At 46.0% G+C, this 22,088-nt stretch overlaps 1 protein-coding gene across 6 annotated transcripts in view; it reads left to right on the top strand.

Moving 5' to 3' along the window:
* The window catches only part of Tln2 (talin 2), a 419,063-nt gene that overhangs the window by 279,688 nt on the left and 117,287 nt on the right, over positions 1 to 22,088 (top strand). For all 6 annotated transcript variants that reach the window (XM_076576578.1, XM_042281192.2, XM_006979299.4 and 3 more), the window contains 9 exons: positions 22 to 130; positions 1,889 to 2,097; positions 2,631 to 2,729; positions 10,894 to 11,061; positions 12,336 to 12,630; positions 15,077 to 15,243; positions 17,223 to 17,351; positions 18,938 to 19,051; positions 21,183 to 21,296. In XM_076576578.1, coding sequence (XP_076432693.1) covers positions 22 to 130; positions 1,889 to 2,097; positions 2,631 to 2,729; positions 10,894 to 11,061; positions 12,336 to 12,630; positions 15,077 to 15,243; positions 17,223 to 17,351; positions 18,938 to 19,051; positions 21,183 to 21,296 — 1,404 coding nt within the window. The remainder of the gene's footprint in view (positions 1 to 21; positions 131 to 1,888; positions 2,098 to 2,630; positions 2,730 to 10,893; positions 11,062 to 12,335; positions 12,631 to 15,076; positions 15,244 to 17,222; positions 17,352 to 18,937; positions 19,052 to 21,182; positions 21,297 to 22,088) is intronic.

The following is a 22,088-nucleotide window of genomic DNA, read 5'->3' as shown; positions in this document are numbered from 1 at the left end:
TTTCATTGTCTGGTTTTACAGGCATCTAGGGTATGGGTTCAGAACAAAGTGGATGAATCCAAACATGAAATCCACTCTCAAGTTGATGCTATCACAGCTGGGACAGCTTCAGTTGTCAACCTCACGGCTGGTAAGTCCCTGGGTGACTTGCATTGGAGTGTGTTTGTGGGGGGGGCAGGGTGGGGGGGGCGTGTGTGTGTGTGTGTGTGTGTGTGTGTGTGTGTGTGTGTGTGCACTCGTATTCATTCTTTCGTTGAAGTGACAGATTGCTATACTGTTAAAAAAAATGGTCTATTTTTAGACACTTGGCCTGCTTTAGACATTTGCTCCAAACGATCTAAGAGAATGTAAGGAACATCGCATTCTTTTTTTGTTGATATTGTGTATCATTAAAAAGCGCTTACTTAGTGCTCATTGTCCATCAGCATGTGAACATACTTCAAAGTCTTTGAGGCCAGTTTCTCCTGTGGAGGGTTTAGAGTCTAGAAATGGTCTGGACATGTCAAGCATCTATCCTTTGCCTGTCTTGTCCAGTAGTTGTGTCTTCTGGGATAGCCTGACTCCCACCCTCACACTGTCTGGTGAGAGCAGAAAATGCCTGGACTTTTGTCTGCAGTGTACCACTATTTCAGGAATAGAGTGACTCCTGAGCTGGGGTTATGAGATGCTGATGCATGCATTGGAATTTGAGATGTGTGTATGTGTGTGTGTGTGTGTGCATGTGTGAGAGAGAGAGAAGGGGGAAAGGGAGGGGGAGGGAGAGAGAGAGAGAGAGAGAGAGAGAGAGAGAGAGAGAGAGAGAGATATGGAAGTCACAGGACAACTTCAGATGTCCCTCCTCAAACACAGTCCTTCTTTTTGTTGAGATGGGTATCTCATTGGCCTGAAACTCTGCAAGTAGTCCAGGCTAGCTCTCCCTCAGGCCTAGAGGTCCACCTGCCTCCATTTCCCCAGCATTAGGATTATAACCTTATACCATCAGGGCTAGCTCTTTTTTTTTTTTTTTTTTAATATATAATATAGATTCTGGGGATTGAACTTGGATCTTTGTATTTGCAAGGAAAATGCTTTGCTGACTGAGCTATCTCCCTAGTCTGCTTTGGAACTTTATTTATTTATTTATTTATTTTTTTTTGGTTTTTCGAGACAGGGTTTCTCTGCGTAGTTTTGCGCCTTTCCTGGAGCTCACTTGGTAGCCCAGGCTGGCCTCGAACTCACAGCGATCCGCCTGGCTCTGCCTCCCGAGTGCTGGGATTAAAGGCGTGCGCCACCACCGCCCGGCTTGGAACTTTATTTTTTAATTTTTAGTTGCATTTACTCATCAGTGTAGGGTGGGGTTACACACACACACACACACACACACACACACACACACACGCCACAGTGCACATGTAGAGATCAGAGGACAGCTTTTAGGCGTTAGATCTCTTCTTTCACCATTCAGGTTGTGAGGAACCAATGTGGGTCGTCAGAATTAGCAAGCATCTTACCTGCTGAGCCCTCCCTCTCAGTGGCCCCTACTTTGAAATTCTATGTATTTGAGAGTTTCATACCAGAATACACTGTATCTTCATCACTTTCGCCACCATCCCTAGCTGCTCCAAATCCTCCCACTACCCCCTCTCACATTTAAGACTCTTTGCTTTGGAAGTTTAAAGGAGCCTTGTTCACTCTCTCAGTATGTGAGACCTCCAGATGAGAGGACCTTATTGAAGCCACTCGGAGTCAGGGTGATGGCCAATTCACTGAGTTCCTCAGAGTTCTATATTTGATTCCTACACGATGGTGGGGCATGGGCTCTTGCCAGTGGGCGTTGTCTCATCCTACCAAGCTAGGCTCTCCTCGTCCATCACCGCTCTCCTCTGGTCTTGGTCCTTCTCTGCCTCAGGTGACCCCGCTGACACTGACTACACTGCCGTGGGCTGTGCAATCACTACAATCTCTTCCAACCTGACCGAAATGTCCAAGGGTGTGAAACTGCTGGCGGCCCTCATGGACGACGACGTGGGCAGTGGGGAGGACCTTCTCAGAGCTGCCAGGACCCTCGCCGGGGCCGTGTCTGATTTGCTGAAGGCCGTGCAGCCTACTTCTGGAGAGGTGAGCCCTCAGGACACATAGTCACATTGAGACGAGACACCTGCATCCCTTCAGATCCGTGGAGCTCTGGCTTCCTGAAAGGTTTCTGCCATCCTCTCTCAGGGTACTGCTGAGTTATTGAAACAAATCAGATCCTGTGGTTCAACCTCTGGGGAGGGTTGTGCTCCTGCTAGGAACCTTCCCAAGAAGGGAATTTAATTAGATACAGCTAGTTACTCAACTCCCATGATTAGTACACAAAAGGCATACATGCAGGTTTGCAACTGAATTTCTGTATATACCAGCTTTGATCTAATTGTGCAAGACTGATTCATTGGAAGTTTCAAGCACATCTCCCTGTTACTGGCTGATGAGCATTTCCTTGCATCGATCTCAGCAGGACTTTTTTTTTCCTCCTATCTGACATACAACCCAAGATCTTCATTTGTGTGTGGGAGGAACTGATCTGTATGATTCCTCCCTATACTGATGTGTGGTGAGACTTAGGAAGAAATTCATTTTCTTTCCAACCAAATCACGTTATCTGTTTGTAGCCTCGACAGACTGTTTTGACTGCTGCAGGGAGCATCGGCCAAGCCAGTGGCGATCTCCTGAGACAGATCGGAGAGAACGAGACGGATGAGCGATTCCAAGTAAGATGTCTGCGGCTTCCCAATCTCGGAAAGGAGTCTGAGTGATGAGTCTGACCTTGAAGGGAGGATGTATTGGAATACAAGCCCGGACTTCCTGGGGCTGTTGAGAATAAGATCAAAAGAGATGATTTGAGTAGTGAGGTCTTTTAGTGTCAGTTAAATGTATATGGTTTTTAATGGAAAAACTCAGGTCACATATTATGTGTCATCCTCTAAAATACTTACTGAGCCTTTCTAGTTGTTCATCAGTTTCTTGAACATATTATAAACAAACAAAGTGGATAAAGCAATCGTGAATCCCTTTCTGTTGGCTACCCAGCCTCCATGCTTCCAATTCTCAGCAAGGCCTGTTTTAGTTTGTGGGGAGTGGTTTCTAAGGGCCTCATTCTTTCTGTCATTGGTATTGTTTTTATTTTGTGTGGGGGTGTTGGTGTGCTTGCATGTGTGTGCACATGTGTGTAGAGCCCAGAGGTCAGCCTCTGATATCATTTCTCAGGATGCTGTTCATCTTTGTTTTTGAGATAAAGTTTCTCACTAGGACCTGGGAATTGTTGACTGAGCCACGCCGGCTAGCAGTCCAGTGCCAGAGATCTGCCTCCCTCAGCCCGCCCAGTACTACATGCGCCACCATGCCCACTGAGCGACATTTCCAACTCTGGCCTTTACCTTTTAGAAGGTCTTTTCTAAGTTACTGTCTTCTTTAAAGTAGGGTCTGGGTATTTAATGCAGGCGAACCCAGCAAGCACTTGATGACTGAGCTAAGAGCTTGCTGTGTAGTATGCGACGCCCCAGCCGAGAAGTCATTTTTGTGACCCTTCCTTTTCAGTGCTAGCGTCGTACACTGCTCGTCCTCTGCCGAGCAGCTGATGCTACTGTCCGCAGCTGCCTTGATTCCCAGCCAGCTTCACGACACTGAAGCTCAGACGAGCGCTCAGCTTGTCTGCCTCCTCCTGACCCCACAGCCGAAGTGTTGAGGACTAAGACCGAGGCGGTGGGCCAGGGTGAGCTCTGCTCAGATAACCGAAGGCCAGGGCCTCTTATTCCTCTTTAAAGATCTCTGATTTCACAAATAATACATAAGTGTATTCCAGTTAGAATATTAAATGTCTAAGCTGGGCTTCCTGCAGAATACCCTTATCTAAATCTATCAAATCCATTGTCTGATGATTCCATTGAATTTCACTGGCCTTGACTTTTTACTTTTGTATTTCTCTCATTCATGTGAACGTGTGTCTCTGTGTACACGTGCATGTGTATGAGGGTCCCTCAAGAGGCCAGAAGAAGGTGTCCCATCCCCTGCAGGTAGAGTTACAGTCAGTTTTGAGCGACCCAAAATCTGTGGTGAGAACTGAACTCAAGTCCTCTGCAACAGCAGCAAGCGCTGTTGTGGTCTCAGGTTGCCTCAGCTGTCTCCAGGCTCACTATGGATTTGAGGTTGACTTTGACATTCTGGCCTTCCCGCTGTCATCTACATGCTGTGATTACAGGCATGCGCCACCATGGCTTGCTTATGTGGTCCTGGAAATGGAACACAAGATGTTCCATTCATGCATGAGAGGCAAGCACTCTACCAACTGAGCTGTATCCCCAACTCTGGCTTTGCTTTTTAGAAACTGTTTTCTAAATTATTATATCATAATGAAATATATAACTATATGTGAAACACCGATTTAGAAATCAGAAATCACAAAATTTCAAATGTATAAGAACTGACACTATACATATCACCAAATTCAGAAAAATAACATCTTTTAAAAAAAGATTTATGCATGTGTATACATGCTCTGTCTTCATGAACATCTGTACTCCAGAAAAGGGCATCACATCCAATTATAGACAATTGTGAACTACTATGTAGTTGCTGGGAATTGAACTCAGAACCTCTGGAAGAGCAGCCAGTGCTCTTAACCACTGATCCATCAGTCCAGCCTGGAAACAAAAAAAAAAAATCTGTTTATCAACCTGTTGATACCTTAAATACATCCTTCCCACAATGCAGGAGGATGCATTTTTGGCTACATTCCCTTTGACCTCCTCTTCATTGGTTACTGACATATTTTCTAGAAAGAAATTAAACAGCTTCCTCTCTCTTAGCTTTCCCTGGCATTCTGGCTTTTTACCTCATAGATGGCCTGTGCCACTTGTCTCAGTTAGGGTTACTATTGCTATGATGAAACACCATGACCAAAGCAACTTAGGGAGGAAAAGGTTTATTCAGCTTATATTTTCACATTGTAGTCTGTCACTGAAGGAAGCCAGGACAGCAGCTGATGCAGAAGCCATGGAGGGATGATACTTACCGGATTGCTCAGCCTGCTTTCTTATAGAACCCAGGACCACCAGCCCAGGGATAGCACCACCCACTGTGGGCTGGGCCTCCCCCATCAATCACGAATTAAGAAAATACCTTACAGCTGGATCTTAGGGCATCGTTTTCTCAGTTGAGGTTCCCTCCCTTCAGATGACTCTAGCTTGTGTCAAGTTGACATAAAACTAGCCAGGATACCATTTTCTCTAGAATTACTGGGACAGGATGTGTCACATGGACTAACTAAATCATGATTATATGTGTGATGAGAAACTTACACTTTCATTCATAGTAGTGTCTGTGTCTCCTTCCTGTCCCTGTACTTGTGGTTCTGGGACTTCAGGACCCATTCATGTCCTGAGGTGCAGTAAGATGTTCAGCACACAGTCGAGGCTGGGTCCCAGTAATAGCTTCCTGAAAGTCATTTCTCCACTGAGATTTCCAAGAGTCACCTCACCATGTGCAGAATTCACAGCAGACCACATAATAAACCCCAATGATGCCCGCTTTTGTCCCCATCCTGATTCCCTTTCAGATCTCCATACTGTCTTTGTGCTGGGCTCACATTTTATATTGGTACAGGTAATTCTCCTAGGCAGATAACTCTTAGGAATTTGGTCGATATTATATTCAGCTGCTAGCTTGCTAGGCTTCATTACCTTTAAGCACTCAATTTACTTTCCTCAAAAGTATTGCTTTCAGCTTGGTACTGGTATAAAAACCGACATACGGACCAATGGAATCGAATTGAAGACCCTGACATTAATCCATGCACATATGAACACCTGGTTGTTGACAAAGGAGCCAAAACTATACAATGGAACAAAGAAAGTATCTTCAACAAATGGTGCTGGCATAACTGGATGTCAATATGTAAAAGATTACAAATAGATCCATATCTGTCACCATGCACAAAACTCAAGTCCAAGTGGATCAAAGACCTAAACATAAATCCAGTTACACTAAACTTAATAGAAAAGAAGATAGGAAGCACTCTTGAACGCATTGGCACTGGAGACCATTTCCTAAATAAAACACCGACAGCACAGACCCTGAGCACAACCATTAATAAATGGGACCTCTCAAAACTGAGAAGCTTTTGCAGGGCAAAAGACACAGTCAATAAGACAAAAAGACAGCCAACAGATTGGGAAAAGATCTTCACCAACCCCACATCTGACAGAGGATTGATCTCCACAATATATAAAGAACTCAAGAAACTAGACATCAAAGCACTGAACAGTCCAATTAAAAAATGGGCTAAAGAGCTAAACAGAGAATTCACAAAACAAGAACTACATATGGCTGAAAGACATTTAAAGAAATGCTCAACATCCTTAATCATCAGAGAAATGCAAATCAAAACGACTCTGAGATACCACCTTACACCTGTTAGAATGGCTAAGATCAAAAACACCAATGACAACCAATGTTGGAGAGGATGTGGAGCAAAGGGAACACTCCTCCACTGTTGGTGGGAATGTAAACTTGTACAACCACTATGGAAATCAGTATGGCGGTTTCTCAGAAAATTAGGAATCAAACTACCTCAAGACCCAGCCATCCCACTCTTGGGCATATACCCAAAGAATGCTGATACATACCATAAAGATACATGCTCAGCTATGTTCATAGCAGCACTATTTGTAATAGCCAGAACCTGGAAACAACCTAGATGCCCATCAACGGAAGAATGGATGAAAAAAATGTGGTACATATACACAATGGAGTACTACTCAGCAGAGAAAAACAATGAAAGCATGAAATTTGCAGGCAAATGGATGGAACTAGAAAATATCATCCTGAGTGAGGTAACCCAAACCCAGAAAGACAGTTATGGTATGTACTCACTCATTGGTGGATTCTAGATATAAAATGAACAATCAGACCACAACCCATAGAACCATAGAGGCTATATATATATATAGAATGGAGGTCCGTAGGACGACTGTGGCATATAATAAATTTCAGTTTTACTCAATTATTGAAAAAAATAGCCAAATGAATGGAAACACATGAACTATGAACCAAAGACTGAGGGGCTCCCAGCTGGATCAGGCCCTCTGAATAGGTGAGACAGTTGATTGGCTTGATCAGTTTGGGAGGCATTTAGGCAGTGGGACCAAGTCCTGTGCTCATTCCATGAGTTGGCTGTTTGAAACCAGGAACTTATGCAGGGACACCTGGCTCAGTCTGGGAGGAAGGGACTGGACCTCCCTGGACTGAGTCTACCAAGTCGATCACAGTCCTCGGGGGAGGACTTGTCCTGGAGGAGATGGGAATGGAGGGTGGGCTGGGGGTAAGGGGAGGGCGTGGGAGGGGGGAGAATAGGGGAACCCATGGCTGATATGTAGAACTGAATGGTATTGTAAAATAAAAAATATATATCACAAAAAAAAAAAAAAAAAAAAAAAAAAAAAAAAAAAAGTATTGCTTTCTGGGGATTGGGGATACAGTTTGGGTAATAATGTACTTGCCTTGAAAGCATGGGGACCCAAGTTAAATCCTCGGTTCTCATGTTTAAAGCTGGGCATACACAGTAGTATGTATTTGTAATGTCAGAACTAGGAAGACGGAAATGGAAGGCTCCCCTAGGACTCACTGGCCTGCCAGCCTAGCCAAATTGGCAAGCCTATGGTCAGCGAAAGACCCTATCTCAAAACAAAGAAACGAAAAACAAGGTAGATAGCTCCCGAGGAATGAATGGTACCTGAGCTTGTGCTCTGGTCTCCACATTCATGTGGACACCCAAAAGCAATACTTTATCTGGTGTCGAGGGCGGTGGAGGAGATGCTGTGGATTCCCAGAAGGCATGCTGCTTGCCCCTGCGGTTTTCTGAAGCTTTGCATCCTCTCTCTTGCCTGGATGGGTTGTCCACCATGTTCAGATGCAGACTCCGCCTCCTGTTTGTTTCTCTTTGGCCTTGCTAGGGAGGCAGGTTCAGGGACAAGGTTTAATGCTCTGGAGAGTGGAGTCTTTAGGTGAGGACAAGTATGGTAACATGATCTCCCCAGCCTCTGCAGTCATGGGTCCACTTGACACTGGGTGTCCACTCTGTTTTTCTGTGTCTTGAGTACCAGGGTGGAGCCTTTCTTGGGTTCTTGACGTATTGCATGTTCCCAGAGCTGACAAGAATTTATTTCACACAAGCTACACAATAGTGGACTGATTGAAAACTTTGACAAAGACCTGGTCAACTGCTCTAACTGCAGGATCCTGTTCTTTTCCTGTTTGTTTTGGAAAAAAAAATTACTAGAAACAGAATTTCTTTAAATGACTCAAAACAAAGTCCTTTGTGACAGTTGTGGTTGTGGGTGACCCAGTCTTGGTCCCAGTGTGAGCAGATGGATTCACAGTCCATGAAGTAATGTTCTGATTGGCTCAGAAAGTTATGCTTAAAAGTCTTGCTAGTAATTTGTGACATCCAAATTGCTTTTAACCTGAATTCAGAGACAAATGTCCAAGATCGATGGGGCGGGGGTGGGGGGGCCTGCACGGGACAGACAGAGATGTATTGGGAACAATTTTGAGAGTTGTGCAGCAGACAAGTGCCCCTTGACTCCTGAAAGTGTCATTGGCCTTTTCTTGCACACCCAGACACTGTCACAGACCCATGAATGGCCACAGTAAATGGTTCCTTTAAGGCTACTTTATTTTTGTCCGTTTTAAAATCAGCTTTTTTTTTCCATTTTATGACATTTGTGTATGTGTGTGTGTGTGTGCACATGTGTATGTGTGCATGTGTGTACGTGCGTACGTGTGTGCGCGCGCGCGTGTGTGTGCGCGTGCGCATGTGTATGTGTGCATGTGTGTGCGTGCGTGTGTGTGTGTGTGTGTGTGTGTGTGTGTGTGCTCGTGCACTTACCACTTTACCACTGCATACATGAGAAGGTCAGAGACGACTTAGGGAGTCTCCTTTAGTCATAGGGTTCCCAGAGACCCACCTCTGGTCATCAGGTGTAACAGCCAGTGTCTTTTCCCTAATGAGCCATCTCTCTGGCCCCAAAATCAGCTTCTTTAGGCTCTCTGCTGCTTTGTAGAGTTGCCTGGGTCGCATGTATTCGTCACCAGTGTAAACTGTACAGGCTGGATACCGTTTCCAATATAGTTTCTCATAAAATCTCTCATTGTAAAGACCCTATGGGTACCTTTGATGTTTAGAACCAAGCGCGCTTTCTTTCTTTCTTTTTTTTTAATTAGCATTATCTGATGAATAACTAAAGACTTCTGACCACTCCTCTGGAGAAACGCTTTGGCGTGCTTGCTCCAAGTAACAGTGGCTGGGAAAGCATTTCTAAATCACATAAGCTACTTTCAGTATTTGCATCACTGAAGTAAATTAAATGTAAACGTGGTTCCTCTTCAGGTCGGACAGATGGGTGACAGACCTGGCAGTTGTAGTCAAGGGATCCTCCCTCCTGCAGGAGGATGCCCTTCATAAACAGCTCTAAGTTCTCAGCAGTGCTGGCATCCTTTGCTAGATAAGCTTGTTGTTGTTTTGAGATAGGGTTTCATGTGGTCTAAGCTGGCCTACCAGGTTAGCTCAAGACAGCCTTGAACCTCGGGTCCCCTGCTCCACCTCCCAAATTCTGGGATTACAGGAAGGCACCACCATAGCTGGTTCATAGGCATGGCACCCAGGGCTTTGTCTCTGCTCAGCAAGTAGTCTCCAACTGAGAGCATACCCCCCCACCCCCCACCCCCCACCCCCGCCCCCCCCACACTCCCCATCATCCTGCCACTAGTTTATTTATGCAAGTTCTCTTCTACTTTGCATAATCCAATCCCTATGCAGAAGGTTCCAGACACTGAGAATAAGTTATATTCAGAGCAGTCTTTGGCTCTCCAACTGTAGGACTCGGTGCTATCAATTCGTCTGTGTGTGTTATACGTTGCTTTCTGGAGGCGGAGGAGCAGCTGACTTTTGGATCATAACAAGCTAGATGTCCAAAAAATAAATTTTCAACTTACTCTGGGGCATGACAACTTGGAGGTCATGATTTAATGCCTACCTACTGCAGGTGGTATTGGTGGCGTCTGAATATGTATTCAGTTTCTCCTGACGCCACACATCCATCACACGTACAAGAGTCAAGAATCAATGGGAGAACATGAATGTGAATCAGCAGTTAAACCCTTCCTCTTTAAGCTGTTTTATTTTCGTGTTTAAATTTGTGTGTGGTATTTTGGGAGATTTATATATGTGCTCGTGAGTGAGTGTGTGTGTGTGTGTGTGTGTGTGTGTGTGTGTGTGTGTGTGTGTGTGTGTGTCTGTCTGTCTGTCTGGTACACATGCACATATGTGTACACGTGAGTGCCAGAGTTCAATGTCAAATGTCTCCCTCGGTCACTCTCCATCTTATTTTTTTGAGACAGTCTGTCTCTGGATAAGAAGCTCACTGATTAGAGTAGGCTGGCTGACCAGCGAGCTCCAGGGATCTACCTGTCTCCGTCCTGACAGCACATTTCAAGCGTGTGCACTTTGCCTGTGGCTTTTTACGTGTGCACTGGGGATCCAGCCTCAGGTCCTGGTGCTTGCATTTTAATGATTGAGCCATTCCCCCAGCCCCTGACCTGTTTTATGTGGAAACCTGTGCTACTCATTGTCTACAGGGACAGATTTGGTTATTCGATACAAGGTTGTTTGTTTGTTTGTTTGTTTGTTTTCTTTTTTCCTTAGTTTCTTTGGAGGATGAGCTGGCATTTCACAAAATAAAGGGGAAAAAAAATTGAAGGGATGAAGGTAAAAACCAAGTGGAGTTTTAATAGAAAGTCTGGGTGCACTCCATGCAGTTTTTAGTGTTTGAAGAGTGATTTAAAAAAAATGAATGAGTAGCTTTGGTTCCCTTTTCTTAGGATGTTTTAATGAGTCTGGCGAAAGCTGTTGCCAATGCGGCTGCCATGTTGGTGCTCAAGGCGAAGAACGTGGCCCAGGTGGCTGAAGACACCGTCCTACAGAACAGGGTGATCGCTGCAGCCACCCAGTGTGCTCTCTCCACCTCCCAGCTTGTGGCGTGTGCCAAGGTAAGCCAGCTGGCATGCCATCCCTTCCTACAGCACCATGCACTCTGACCTGCCACCCGTCATTAAGTAGCCTGAGGTCTGGAGCTTGCTTCAGATGGCTTCTTTGGGGGGACATGATAGAATTTTTGTTTGTTTGGGTTCTTTGGGGGGGGTTGTTTTGGTTTTTATGGGAGTGGTTGGAGGTTGAGACAAGATTCTCAATATGTAGCATGGTTCTCTTGGAACTCTGTGTGGAGACCAGGCTGGCCTTAAACTAACAGAGATCTGTCTGCTTCTGCCTCCCAAGTATGGGAATCAAAGTTGTGCACCACCACACCCAGCCAGCCATGCTAGGAGTTTAGTATAAGCTGTCTAATTCTGTTTTTATTGTTGCCTCACCTGTTGTTAGATGCACATTGCTGTGTCTCCCTTTGGGCCTCTCAATGCATCTTATTTCCAGTGCATAAAAGAGGCTTTGCAATGGGTACCACAGGGGTTCATACTGAACCCACAACTTCTTGGGGAGGCCTAGTCGTCCTTGCTGTGAATGGCTCCAGGGTGCGTTCATTGTGTCAGAATCATGAGATTGGGTTTGCCCAGCAGTCCTGCACATTGAGCACCATTTGCCTTCATCTACTGATGAGGAGCCTGAGATGACTCGGTTTGAGTGAGGAGCTTTCAGTCATGGAAACAAGCAGCAGAACTGGGGTTATGACTCAGACCTGCCTGACTCCAGGTGTCCTTCCATTCCATCATGCATGTCTGCTTCTCTGAGGATGGGCTTCTGCTTCTGGACTTTCCATCTCCTGCCGTGTAGATCTGTGATTGAAAGGGTGGCATTTCCCACCTAGGACAGGATTTGGAGCATTCAAAGGCATTCTTAGTGAGGCTCCTGCTGGCCCTGGAGTCCACAGATAACTGACAGACTTTCCCTAGTCTTTGAGGAAACACAGGCGGAGTCTTAGATGGCCTCTGAAAACATACACGCAATTCTTTTAGGTAGTCAGTTGCCTTATCTCAGCCTAGAAAATTCACTAAGAGGAAAAGCATATAATTGGTAAATATCGGGACTTTGTCCTTATTTAAGTGCTGGGTAATGAGGACTGCCTCACGTGACTAATTAGCAGGATTTCTCAAACCACAAAGGAAGTGTCATAGTGTGGGGGTTACCTCATTGGATGAGTTGAGTCCCTTGTATGTATGCCAAGTGAGGGTCAAAGGGACCCGAGGGAGATGCTGGGCATTCCGGGACACCAGGAACATCCACTGCAGCAAACCTCCCCGTATCTTCCCAGGTCGTGAGCCCCACCATCAGCTCTCCTGTGTGTCAGGAGCAACTGATAGAGGCTGGGAAGCTGGTGGACCGCTCTGTGGAAAACTGTGTCCGTGCCTGCCAGGCAGCCACTGGCGACAGTGAGCTTCTGAAGCAGGTCAGCGCGGCGGCCAGCGTGGTCAGCCAGGCCCTGCACGACCTCCTGCAGCACGTGCGGCAGTTTGCCAGCCGCGGCGAGCCCATCGGCCGTTACGACCAGGCCACCGACACCATCATGTGCGTCACCGAGAGCATCTTCAGTTCCATGGGTGATGCTGGTGAGGCACTGGTTTGGGAAGAGGAGGGGACTGGATAGGTGTGGGGTTTCCTCGTGGTGGCAGTCCCTCTGGAGGAACTGGCAAGAACCATAGCTCATCTTCCTTAGTCCAAAACTTGCGCGCAGCAGCACAAAGATCCAGGAGTCCCGACAACCTCTTCCAGAGCCGCAGCATTTTAAAAACCTTATCAGCATTTTTGTTTTTGAGTTTACAGTATTAATAAGTCCTTTTATCCCATAGGCAGGATATAGTTGGTCAAGTCAAAGCAGCCACCCAAGGAATCAGGAACATGTAGTGATCCACTAGAAGTCGTCCTTGTGTCCTGTCCCTGCCCCACCCCTACCCCCTACCCCCACCCCCAAGGTCACTTTAGATAGCTGATGGGTCTGAAGGAAGGGTCTAGACCATGCTCCTTGGTAGCATTTCCTGGGGAGGTGTAAGGTGGAGCATGTTAATATACTATAATCATGCTGTAAATTAAAATTACACATGCAGTATACCTTTTCAGCCTGTTGAAAAGTCACCTGCTCTGAATTCACCAGGTCACTGTGCCCTCTTGATCCCCAGAACTGACCGCTTGATTTTTGAACTGATACATGGTAAAATGGTAAACAAGTTAGCATACCCGTCACCTCACAGTTCCTAGAACATCTCTACCTTTAAAGGATGTGTATAGAGAGACAGATGGAGGCCCTTCACAGCTTATATAAATATAATTATGTTATGCATACTATGAATTTTTCCATATATACCTATACGTTCATGTTTTGTTTTTTAATGACAGGATAGCATTCCACTTTGGAGGCGTCATCATACACTTAACCAGTTATCTTTTTTTTCTCAGTGCTAGGGATCAAACCCAGGGAGTGCTCTGGCTGCATGCTGGGCAAGCACTCCACCACTGAGCTTAGCCTCCGGCCCTCTGAGTGCGTGTCTGTTAATAGACATTTAGTTTCCAAGTTTGTTTTGCTCTTATAAAAATGTTCCTACATAGAGCCTTCTTAAAAATGTGTCTTCCCTGGCTTTCAGTTCTATATGTGGTCGTAGTGCCTGTCTGTGGAATTGCCCAGCTAACAGATTCATGGATTTTTGAAATTTAAACTTCTTAATGAAATTTCTTCTAAAAAGGATTTGCAATCTTACCAACTGCCTGTAAGAGGTCCTCTGCCTCTTGCTTTGCCAGTGTCCAACCATGCTTTATAATGAGTTCTGAGAGGTGGTCCTTTTGTTTGGCTAGCATTTACAGACAGACTCTCCTCTGTAGTCAGGACCACTAGCCTTGAATGTGTAATACTCTGTGCTGGCCTGCGATGGCCTGGGATTCCAAGTGTGTGCCACAGGCCCGGCAAGTGTTTGGTAGTTGTTGAGAAAATTATCTTGTACCCTTTTACATGCTTCTTAAGATACTAAGTAACCAGGAATGCCGCGCGTGCATTGGATTTTCTGCTGATGCTCTTCTCACTTGGGGCTTGTTATTTTATGGAAACCTTTTATTTTAGAATAGTTCTAGCTTTACTTTTTTAAGTTGCAGAGGTAGCAGAGCCCCATCTTTCCACTTCCTCCCGTGTCTAACATCTTCTCTAACTGGTGACACGTTTGTCAAAGCATCTGTGGGCATGTCCCTGTTCACCACCCACAGTGCTCGGGTTTCATCCGTTTTCCCACTTGAGTCTTATTTTTTTCCCCTGTCCCACAATGCCACCGAGGTCATCACGCTGATTTTAGCATGTCTGTATGTATAAAAGCTTGTCTCCCCTCAGACAAGTTGTGGAGAGGAACCAGTACTTTCTCTGAGGTGGTTTCACTTTTAATGTTGCATCTTAAAAGACCTCCTCCCACTTCCGAAAGAAAGTTGGAATAGACTTTCATAAAGTCTCAGGCACAACCAGGACAAACAGTAATAAAAAACTCCAAACTGGGAACTGGACAATGATGGCACACACCTGTAATCCCAGCATTTGGGAGGCAGAGGCAGGTGGATCTCTGTAAGTTCGAGGCCAGCCTGGGCTACAGAGTGAGATCCAGGACAACTAGAGCTACAACACAAAGAAATCATGTCTTGAAAAAAAAAACAAAAAAAAAAAAAACAAAAAACAAAAAAAAAAAAAAAAAAAAAAAACAACTCCAAGCCAGGAACTGGGGTGTAGCAGTTTGGTAAAATGTCTGGCTATCCTCCAAGAAAACCTTGGGTTCAGCCTTCAGCACCTCATAAACCAGGCATGGTGATGCTTGCCTGTAATCCCAGCACTAAGGCACTAAGGAGGTAGAGGCAAGAGAATTAGGTGATCCTTGGCTGTATAGTGAGTTAGAGGCTGAACATGAAACCCTGTTTCAAACAAATAACAACAATTTAAAAAACAAAAAACAAAAAACCTTCTTGACCACTGAGATCATTCTCAGACAGAACGGTAAATAAACAGCCCATACCTGCTGTCCTGTCCTCCAGGTGAGATGGTGCGCCAAGCCCGGGTGCTGGCCCAGGCCACGTCCGATCTTGTCAATGCCATGAGGTCAGATGCAGAGGCTGAGATCGACATGGAGAATTCCAAGAAGCTCCTCGCAGCTGCAAAGCTCTTGGCTGACTCCACGGCCCGCATGGTGGAAGCTGCAAAGGTAAAGGCATTTGGTCTTTCGGCTTGAAATGCAAACACTGTTGAGTGTTAGGCTTTGAAGCCCACCTTCAAAGGTAAAGGATGGAGTGTGGATTTCTCCTTGTTGCATGCTTGAGTGGTTCTGTAACAGATAACGCACTTAGGATAGCAGAGGAGTTGTTGGACATGAGAAAGAGGTGCTGACTAGGCCCAGACAGCAAAGCACAGCCACCGCTGCCGGCTTCGTGAATTTTCTCATTGCTGCGACAAAAGAGCCTGTCGAGAGTAATGATGAGGGGAGGAGGGGGTTATTTTGGCTCACAGTTTGAGGACACAGCCCTTCATGGTGGCAGAAGCAGTTGCTGCCTGGTCACGTCACATCCTGGTTATGGAGCAGGTAAATGCTGGTGCTCAGCTGCCTTTCCATTTTTAGTCTGGGACCCCAGCCCCATGGAATGGGGCTACCCACGCTCAGGGTGAGTCTTCCCACCTCAATGAACTCAGTCTGAAAACTCCTTCACCCACGTGCCCAAAGGGTTGTTTCCATGGTTATCCTAAATCTCATCAAGTAGACGATCAAATTTTGGCATCATATTTTGTCTCAAAGGCAATAGAAGAGTACCCTCCCCGTGTATTAACTTCAGCCTTTCATGACTTCAGAATCGTACATATCTAACTAAAACTGACAAGATTCTGAGGACAGGCTCAGCTAAAGTACCATGGTACAAGGGCTGTAGACCTACACAAAGGATGCTGGTGACAGCTACGTGGGTACCTACCACGCTCTTCTGCCAGCCTGAGTACAGTTGGGTACCAGCTGTTTTTCTCAGTTCTCCCAGACTACTCTCTAAAGACATGATTTCTTTGTGTGGCCTTTAGGGAACTTTCCTTGGGGGTCTTTTTGTAGGACATACATACCCCTATGGCCTCCCTGCCCCCTCTCATCATGCTCCATCCAAGCCCTTGTTTTTCCAATGGAATCTTCACTTTCCATGTTTACTTTTGCCTTGAAATGTTCCAGCAGTGATGTGAAGACATGAGCCATCAAGATCTGTCATACCAGTTAGGATCAAGTCTTCCTTGAGAAAGACTTTTACTTACACATTGTTCTCATATCTGATGGGGAGAGATTTATCAGAGCCTATTTCTTCAGATCAAAAATTGAAATTGACTCATAATAGCATACACCGCTGTCCATCACTTTGAACATTCACTCTGTGCTGTTTTACCGTGTGGAGTTAGTTGTTCTCAGCCACAGCTCGCACTCTGAGCTCCAGAACTGAAGAGGTCACTCCCATCCATACCCTGAAGTGGCTCACTGTTATCCATCCTATGTTTGTCTGTCCCTCCCTCCATCCTTCTCTGATAAAGACCATTCTATTTTCTCCTACAGTGAGATTGACTCTTTTTTTGTTCGTATTGACCTTTCAGTGTTTGACATAGTAGTAATTCAAATCAGCAAAAAGGGAGTGTTTTTGGTTTTGTTTTGTTTTGTTGTTGTTGAGTAAATGATGCCCACACAACTGTTCTTCCTCCTTGGAAGAAGATTTCCAGAGCCCTTTATCTTACAAGATTTGTAAAACTAAACTCCAAAATAGAAGAAAATATATTTCTTTTTACTTAAATTTTAGCTGATACATAAATATAAAACATATATACTAATGTGGTATTTTTTGATAATGCCATGTCTTTGAAGCCTTGAGGTTTTGAAATTGTAACTAAAAGAGACTTACAGTATTACTTCTTACAATTGGATTGTAGAGCCATGAGGTTTGATCTTTAGTATAAAGATGGTGTTTATAGAGAATGTAACATCCAGGAGGCTGTGGGTTCTGTCCCAGCAACATAGCCTGGTGGTACACAGCTACATATCCTAGCTTACAGCTTTCTATTCCAAATACTATGCGTTATTAGTTAGAAGTGAAATTAAAGGCATGCTAATTTAGCAACTGTAGCCTCCTGCCCCTGGGGTACTTGAAATGTCTGTTTCCACCTTTGCAGGGGGCTGCAGCCAACCCTGAGAATGAAGACCAGCAACAAAGGCTGAGAGAAGCTGCCGAAGGTCTCCGAGTAGCCACCAACGCTGCTGCACAGAATGCTATTAAGAAAAAAATTGTCAACCGGCTGGAGGTCAGGAAAGGGGCTGGCTTTTAGGGTGCCATATGTGATTGCAAAGAGTTACCTGGGGGGAAAAAAATCAAATCACCAAAATGATGCCTATATAAAGAATGCCAAGTCAAAGTGAGCAGTGTCGGATCGTTTGGGTACTTTAAAAGAATTGACACAATTTGAAAAATTGCTTTAGTTCATAGCTGCCAAAGGCTCAGGTTCAGAGTTCAACATTCAGAAATAGAATTCAGTCTTTTCACAAGAAGATTGGGGTTCTTTTTTCCCGGCATTAAAGGATACATTCAGCAGACCAGTCATGCAAAGTTCCTATTCTGTTGGAAGCAGTGACTTTTCCTAGGCTTCCTGTTGAGAATTTTAGACTGGTGCTAGGGAACAGGGTGAGACTGAGACAGGAGGGAGACTAAAGTGTTTTGTCATTTCTTTTCAGAATATTCATTCCAATTAAAGAGTTGGAAATAATAGGCAAAAACTACCTAAGAAAAACATGTCTTTACATGGATGTTTATAGGAGACACTCAATCTAAAATGGGGAGGGACGGAGGCCAAGTTACCTGGCTGTCTAATGAAGAGCCCCTCCATAGGCAATCTGCTGGGCTCTGGAAGACAACAGCCTCCTCATTGGAAGGAGACGAAAGCTAGAACTGGTTTAATTCCCTCAGGGGGGGGGGTGTCAGTGTGAGCTGAGGTCTGGGTGCTGTGAGGGGAGGGACATGGACACCTCCATTGACGTCAAGAGCAGCCTGTGCTTCATGGGGAGATTTTCTTTCCCTGGAGCATCAAGACTTGGTGCTGCTTGCCAATGGCATCCCGGCATTGCAATTGTCTCTCATCTTTTGTATTTTAAATTTCCACTTCTTCTTTGATAACTTTGTACATGAATGTAGTTAGATCATATACATGTTGCACTCCCCAGCTCCAACTCCTGGACCATTTTTCTATATCCCCTTCCTAATGTCATGCCACTGGAAGCTGCCCAGCACCTCCGCTTCCTCCTCCTCCTTCCTCTAATAATAATAACTCGCCCAGTCCAAATCATGCTGCTTGTATGTGCGTGGGCATAGGCTCCACCCAGGGGGCATAGGCAGCACATGATGAGCTACACAGAGAAGAAAGCTGACTCTTCTTTCCCCATTGGCCATCAGCTGCCAATAGCTCCTTGGCTAGGTGTGGGGCCTCACTGCCTCTTGCTCCATGCTGAGGAGTTGACTGACTGGCTTCATCATTTGCAAGGCGTGGGGAACATCAGGGTGGAAACATTGAAGGGCCAGAGGTTAGGGAGGCTTGCTGTGAAATAATGTCTTCTGGATGTGCCAGGGCTGTTGTGCTCATGAATTCACAGACACCTGTGGTGGCCAGTGTAAGACTTGCAAAAGATCAAGCCAGTCTTTCACAAAAAGCAGAGGAGGTGAGCTTTTCCTGCCTTCCGGCCTTTACCACTTCATCCGGGAGTGCAGACCCAGGGCAGGCAGTGAAGAGCAAGAAGGTTGAGATCATCGGTGGCCTTGAAGACATAGTGAGTGCTCCAGGTATAGCATATGACTTTGCAAGAGCGATCTTGAACTGATCTGTGTCACTGTCCTCTGCAGGTTGCAGCCAAGCAGGCTGCAGCTGCTGCCACGCAGACCATCGCAGCCTCCCAGAATGCAGCTGTCTCCAACAAGAACCCCTCAGCCCAGCAGCAACTGGTCCAGAGCTGCAAGGTAAGCTCCCCATGCGCCCAGGGCCAGGTCTGCAGCATATTACTGATAGCATTAGATCTCCACAGGCCCTGGTAATTCACTTAAGGCAGGTCTTCCAGGCTCCTAATCCGGTTTGCAGTGGCTCCATGCTCCAGGTGTACACACGTCTGGTTTTTGTCCATTAAGTGGATTGCCTATGTTTGGAAGGAGTGTCTTTTTTCCAGCGTTATCTTTCCTTTATCCACATCATTTTTAAGAGACTGAATTAAATAAAGAGAATCGATGAGGCCATTTCAGAGCTTTGAAATAGAAATTGAAATGAGTCCTTGGCTTTCCAGAGTCTCTTCCCCTCTGGGAGGCTGGTCAAATCCAGTCTCTATGCACTGCAGTGAGTTGGCTTCCTGCTTTCTCCTCATGGGGGGCAGGAGGGGGGGGGGTCCTGCTTTGTACATTCACCTTCTGTGGCCTCATGTTCTGGTGCTTTCTGTGCCCGCTGCTTATTTGTCTCTGTTTTTCTGGGATGGGGCATTGGTGTTGTATTGAGGCCAGCTCACCACAGACACTCTCTCTTTCCACCAAGAGGGTTGGCTCTCCCAGGACACCTTTGATGGGTACCACACATAGCCTCTTGCAAAGCCATTGTCCACCCGTGACGGGGCATCCTGCTGGAGTCTCCTGAGAGTGTTAACAGTGGAGGCAGAGGCAGGCATGTCTGACTGTGCCAGTGTTCTCACAGTTAACCCTTTCTGACTTTTCCTCCAAATCTCTAAAAAAAATAAGTCATCTGGAGGGAAATGCCACTTCTTCAGCTGTGGCCATGCTTCTGAGGGAACTCAGTTCTACTTCTGAAATGGCTGCCCTGCTGGGGAAGAATTGCCTGGAGCTCACTATTCCTGATTCTGATTTTTCCGAGGTCCCCTCTTAGAGTTGACTGTGTTATAGGGGGAAGGGAGAGCATCTTTAGTGCACAAGGGTCTGAGGTCCTTTGTGCTTAGGATCTGTGGAAGAAGAGCTTGCTGAGGGTGAGGCCTCTGCTCAACCAGGAGAGTTCTTTCTTGCACCATGCAGCTGCCAGCAGGGTAGGAAAGTGGCCTTCTCCTTCCAATGGGGCCACAAGCCGCTCACGTCTGGGAACCTGTTGCGGAGTCAGCCTTCTCTCCCTCTTTGCTAAAAGAACTGAAGCTATTAGATCTCCAAGCATCCCTGCCAGGAAATAAGAGGGATGCCAAACAACAGACTTAGTTGAGAGGGAAAATGGACCACGTTTCTGGAATCAGCGCTGGAAAGGACCTGGGCACTTGTCCATGGGGGTATTTTTAAGTATTTTTACGCTCTAGCTGGCGGGTGGAGTATGGACCCTAGGCCAAAATGCACTGGGCACCTTCACCCATACCTTTTCCAGTGGTGGTCCTAAGACCTCTGAAGCCTGCTCCATCAGGAGATAATTAGGAAGAGCACAAGCAGATGATCTGGACGGTTCCTAAGACACCCCTGGAGGTGATTGTCAGATGGTAGTTCTGCTTTGCCAAGTATGGCTCCGCTCTCCCCTGTTTCTGGCTTTCTCATTTGAGAAATACTATGTACTGGCTGGAACAGAAAAACAGGAGAGATGCCCACATGTACACTGGGGCCCACAATCCATACCTGCAAAGTTCAGAGGAACTGAGCCCTGAAACAGGCTGGTTCATGAACCTCTCCCCTTACTTCTTCCGGCCACGGGGGCCGTCTGACTCAGTTTACCTACCTGTAAATTCTGTATTCTTTGATTTTTGGTCTTCAGTCCTCACAGCCAGGCGCCTATGAGTTTTGACTAGGAAAGTTCTTTCAAGGCTTTGTTATAGAGGGTGGTCTTCTATCAAATAGTCTGAGACCATTAGAACTACTGTTAAAGTGGAGGGGTGGGGAGTTGAAGATGTGAGGACAGGGATTCCGTGTGGGGAAGGACCTCGCTGGCTAAGTATGCTCTTTATTTCAACTTCTGGTACTCCTGTCCCCAGGTGTGAATCACGCTTTGTATGCTCTTTAATCCAACTTCCGGTACTGCTGTCCCCCGGGTGTGGATCAAAAAGCAGCGCTTTGGGTCCTTTCCCTGCCCCTTTGCTAATTTGTCCTTTCTGCGCATGCTCAGTCCCCGTTTTCTTGCTTCTTGCAGGCAGTGGCCGATCACATCCCTCAGCTCGTGCAGGGGGTGAGAGGGAGCCAAGCTCAAGCAGAAGACCTCAGTGCTCAGCTGGCCCTCATCATCTCCAGCCAGAACTTCCTGCAGGTAACAGACGCCAGCAGCGTGGTGACTTGCAGGACCCCAGCGGGCAGTCTGCCTTTTTTTGTCCTTGGGAAGGGGACATACCTGTGCAGACCCCAGAGCCTTGGCTAAGTTTTTATCTGAGTAGCTGCAAGGCCTCTTTACATTTCAGGGGAGGGAGATGTCACTGGCCAAGGGAAATGCTAGCGCTTAAGGCACGTGCAAGGGGTTTGGTTTTCAAGTGCCACCCACACCTCTCCTATACAGAGATAAAACACAGACGTTTTAGTCTACTTTCTTGAGTTTTTATTACACACAGAGAGATGCACCAACAGGTTTGTGGGTAGGATGTATAATCTTTTCTTGAGTGTTAAAGACACCTTTATTAATTCGTTGAGAATTTCATACAGTGCAGTTTGGTCATATTCACTGAACTCCTCACCTTGGCTCCTTCCAGATCACCCTCACCTCTCTACCCCCAAATTAGGGTCCTCATATTTTAAAACTGAATAACCCATTGACCTTAGTTTGTGTTGTGCATATACTTCTGGAGTGTGGTGACTCTGCCAGGAGCCACACCCTTAAAGAAAACTGACTCAGTTGAGCATGGGAGTTCATGAACCCCTTCCCACTGTACACTAGAAAGTTGCCTGGCTTGATATTGTGCAGGTCGTGTGCAGACAACCAGGGCTGCTATGAGTTCCTGAGTATTACAGCCCTGTCATGTCCAAAAGACACCTCCCTTACTACTGGCTCTTACGATCTTTCTTTTTCTTTTTTTCATTGAGAATATTTTTTTCATACTATATGTTCTAA

Source organism: Peromyscus maniculatus, chromosome 7 (assembly GCF_049852395.1).
Source record: "Peromyscus maniculatus bairdii isolate BWxNUB_F1_BW_parent chromosome 7, HU_Pman_BW_mat_3.1, whole genome shotgun sequence".
In the NCBI taxonomy this organism is placed as follows: Eukaryota; Metazoa; Chordata; class Mammalia; order Rodentia; family Cricetidae; genus Peromyscus; species Peromyscus maniculatus.
Note: the sequence above shows the minus strand (reverse complement) of the source record. Positions and strands in the feature narration are given on the sequence as shown.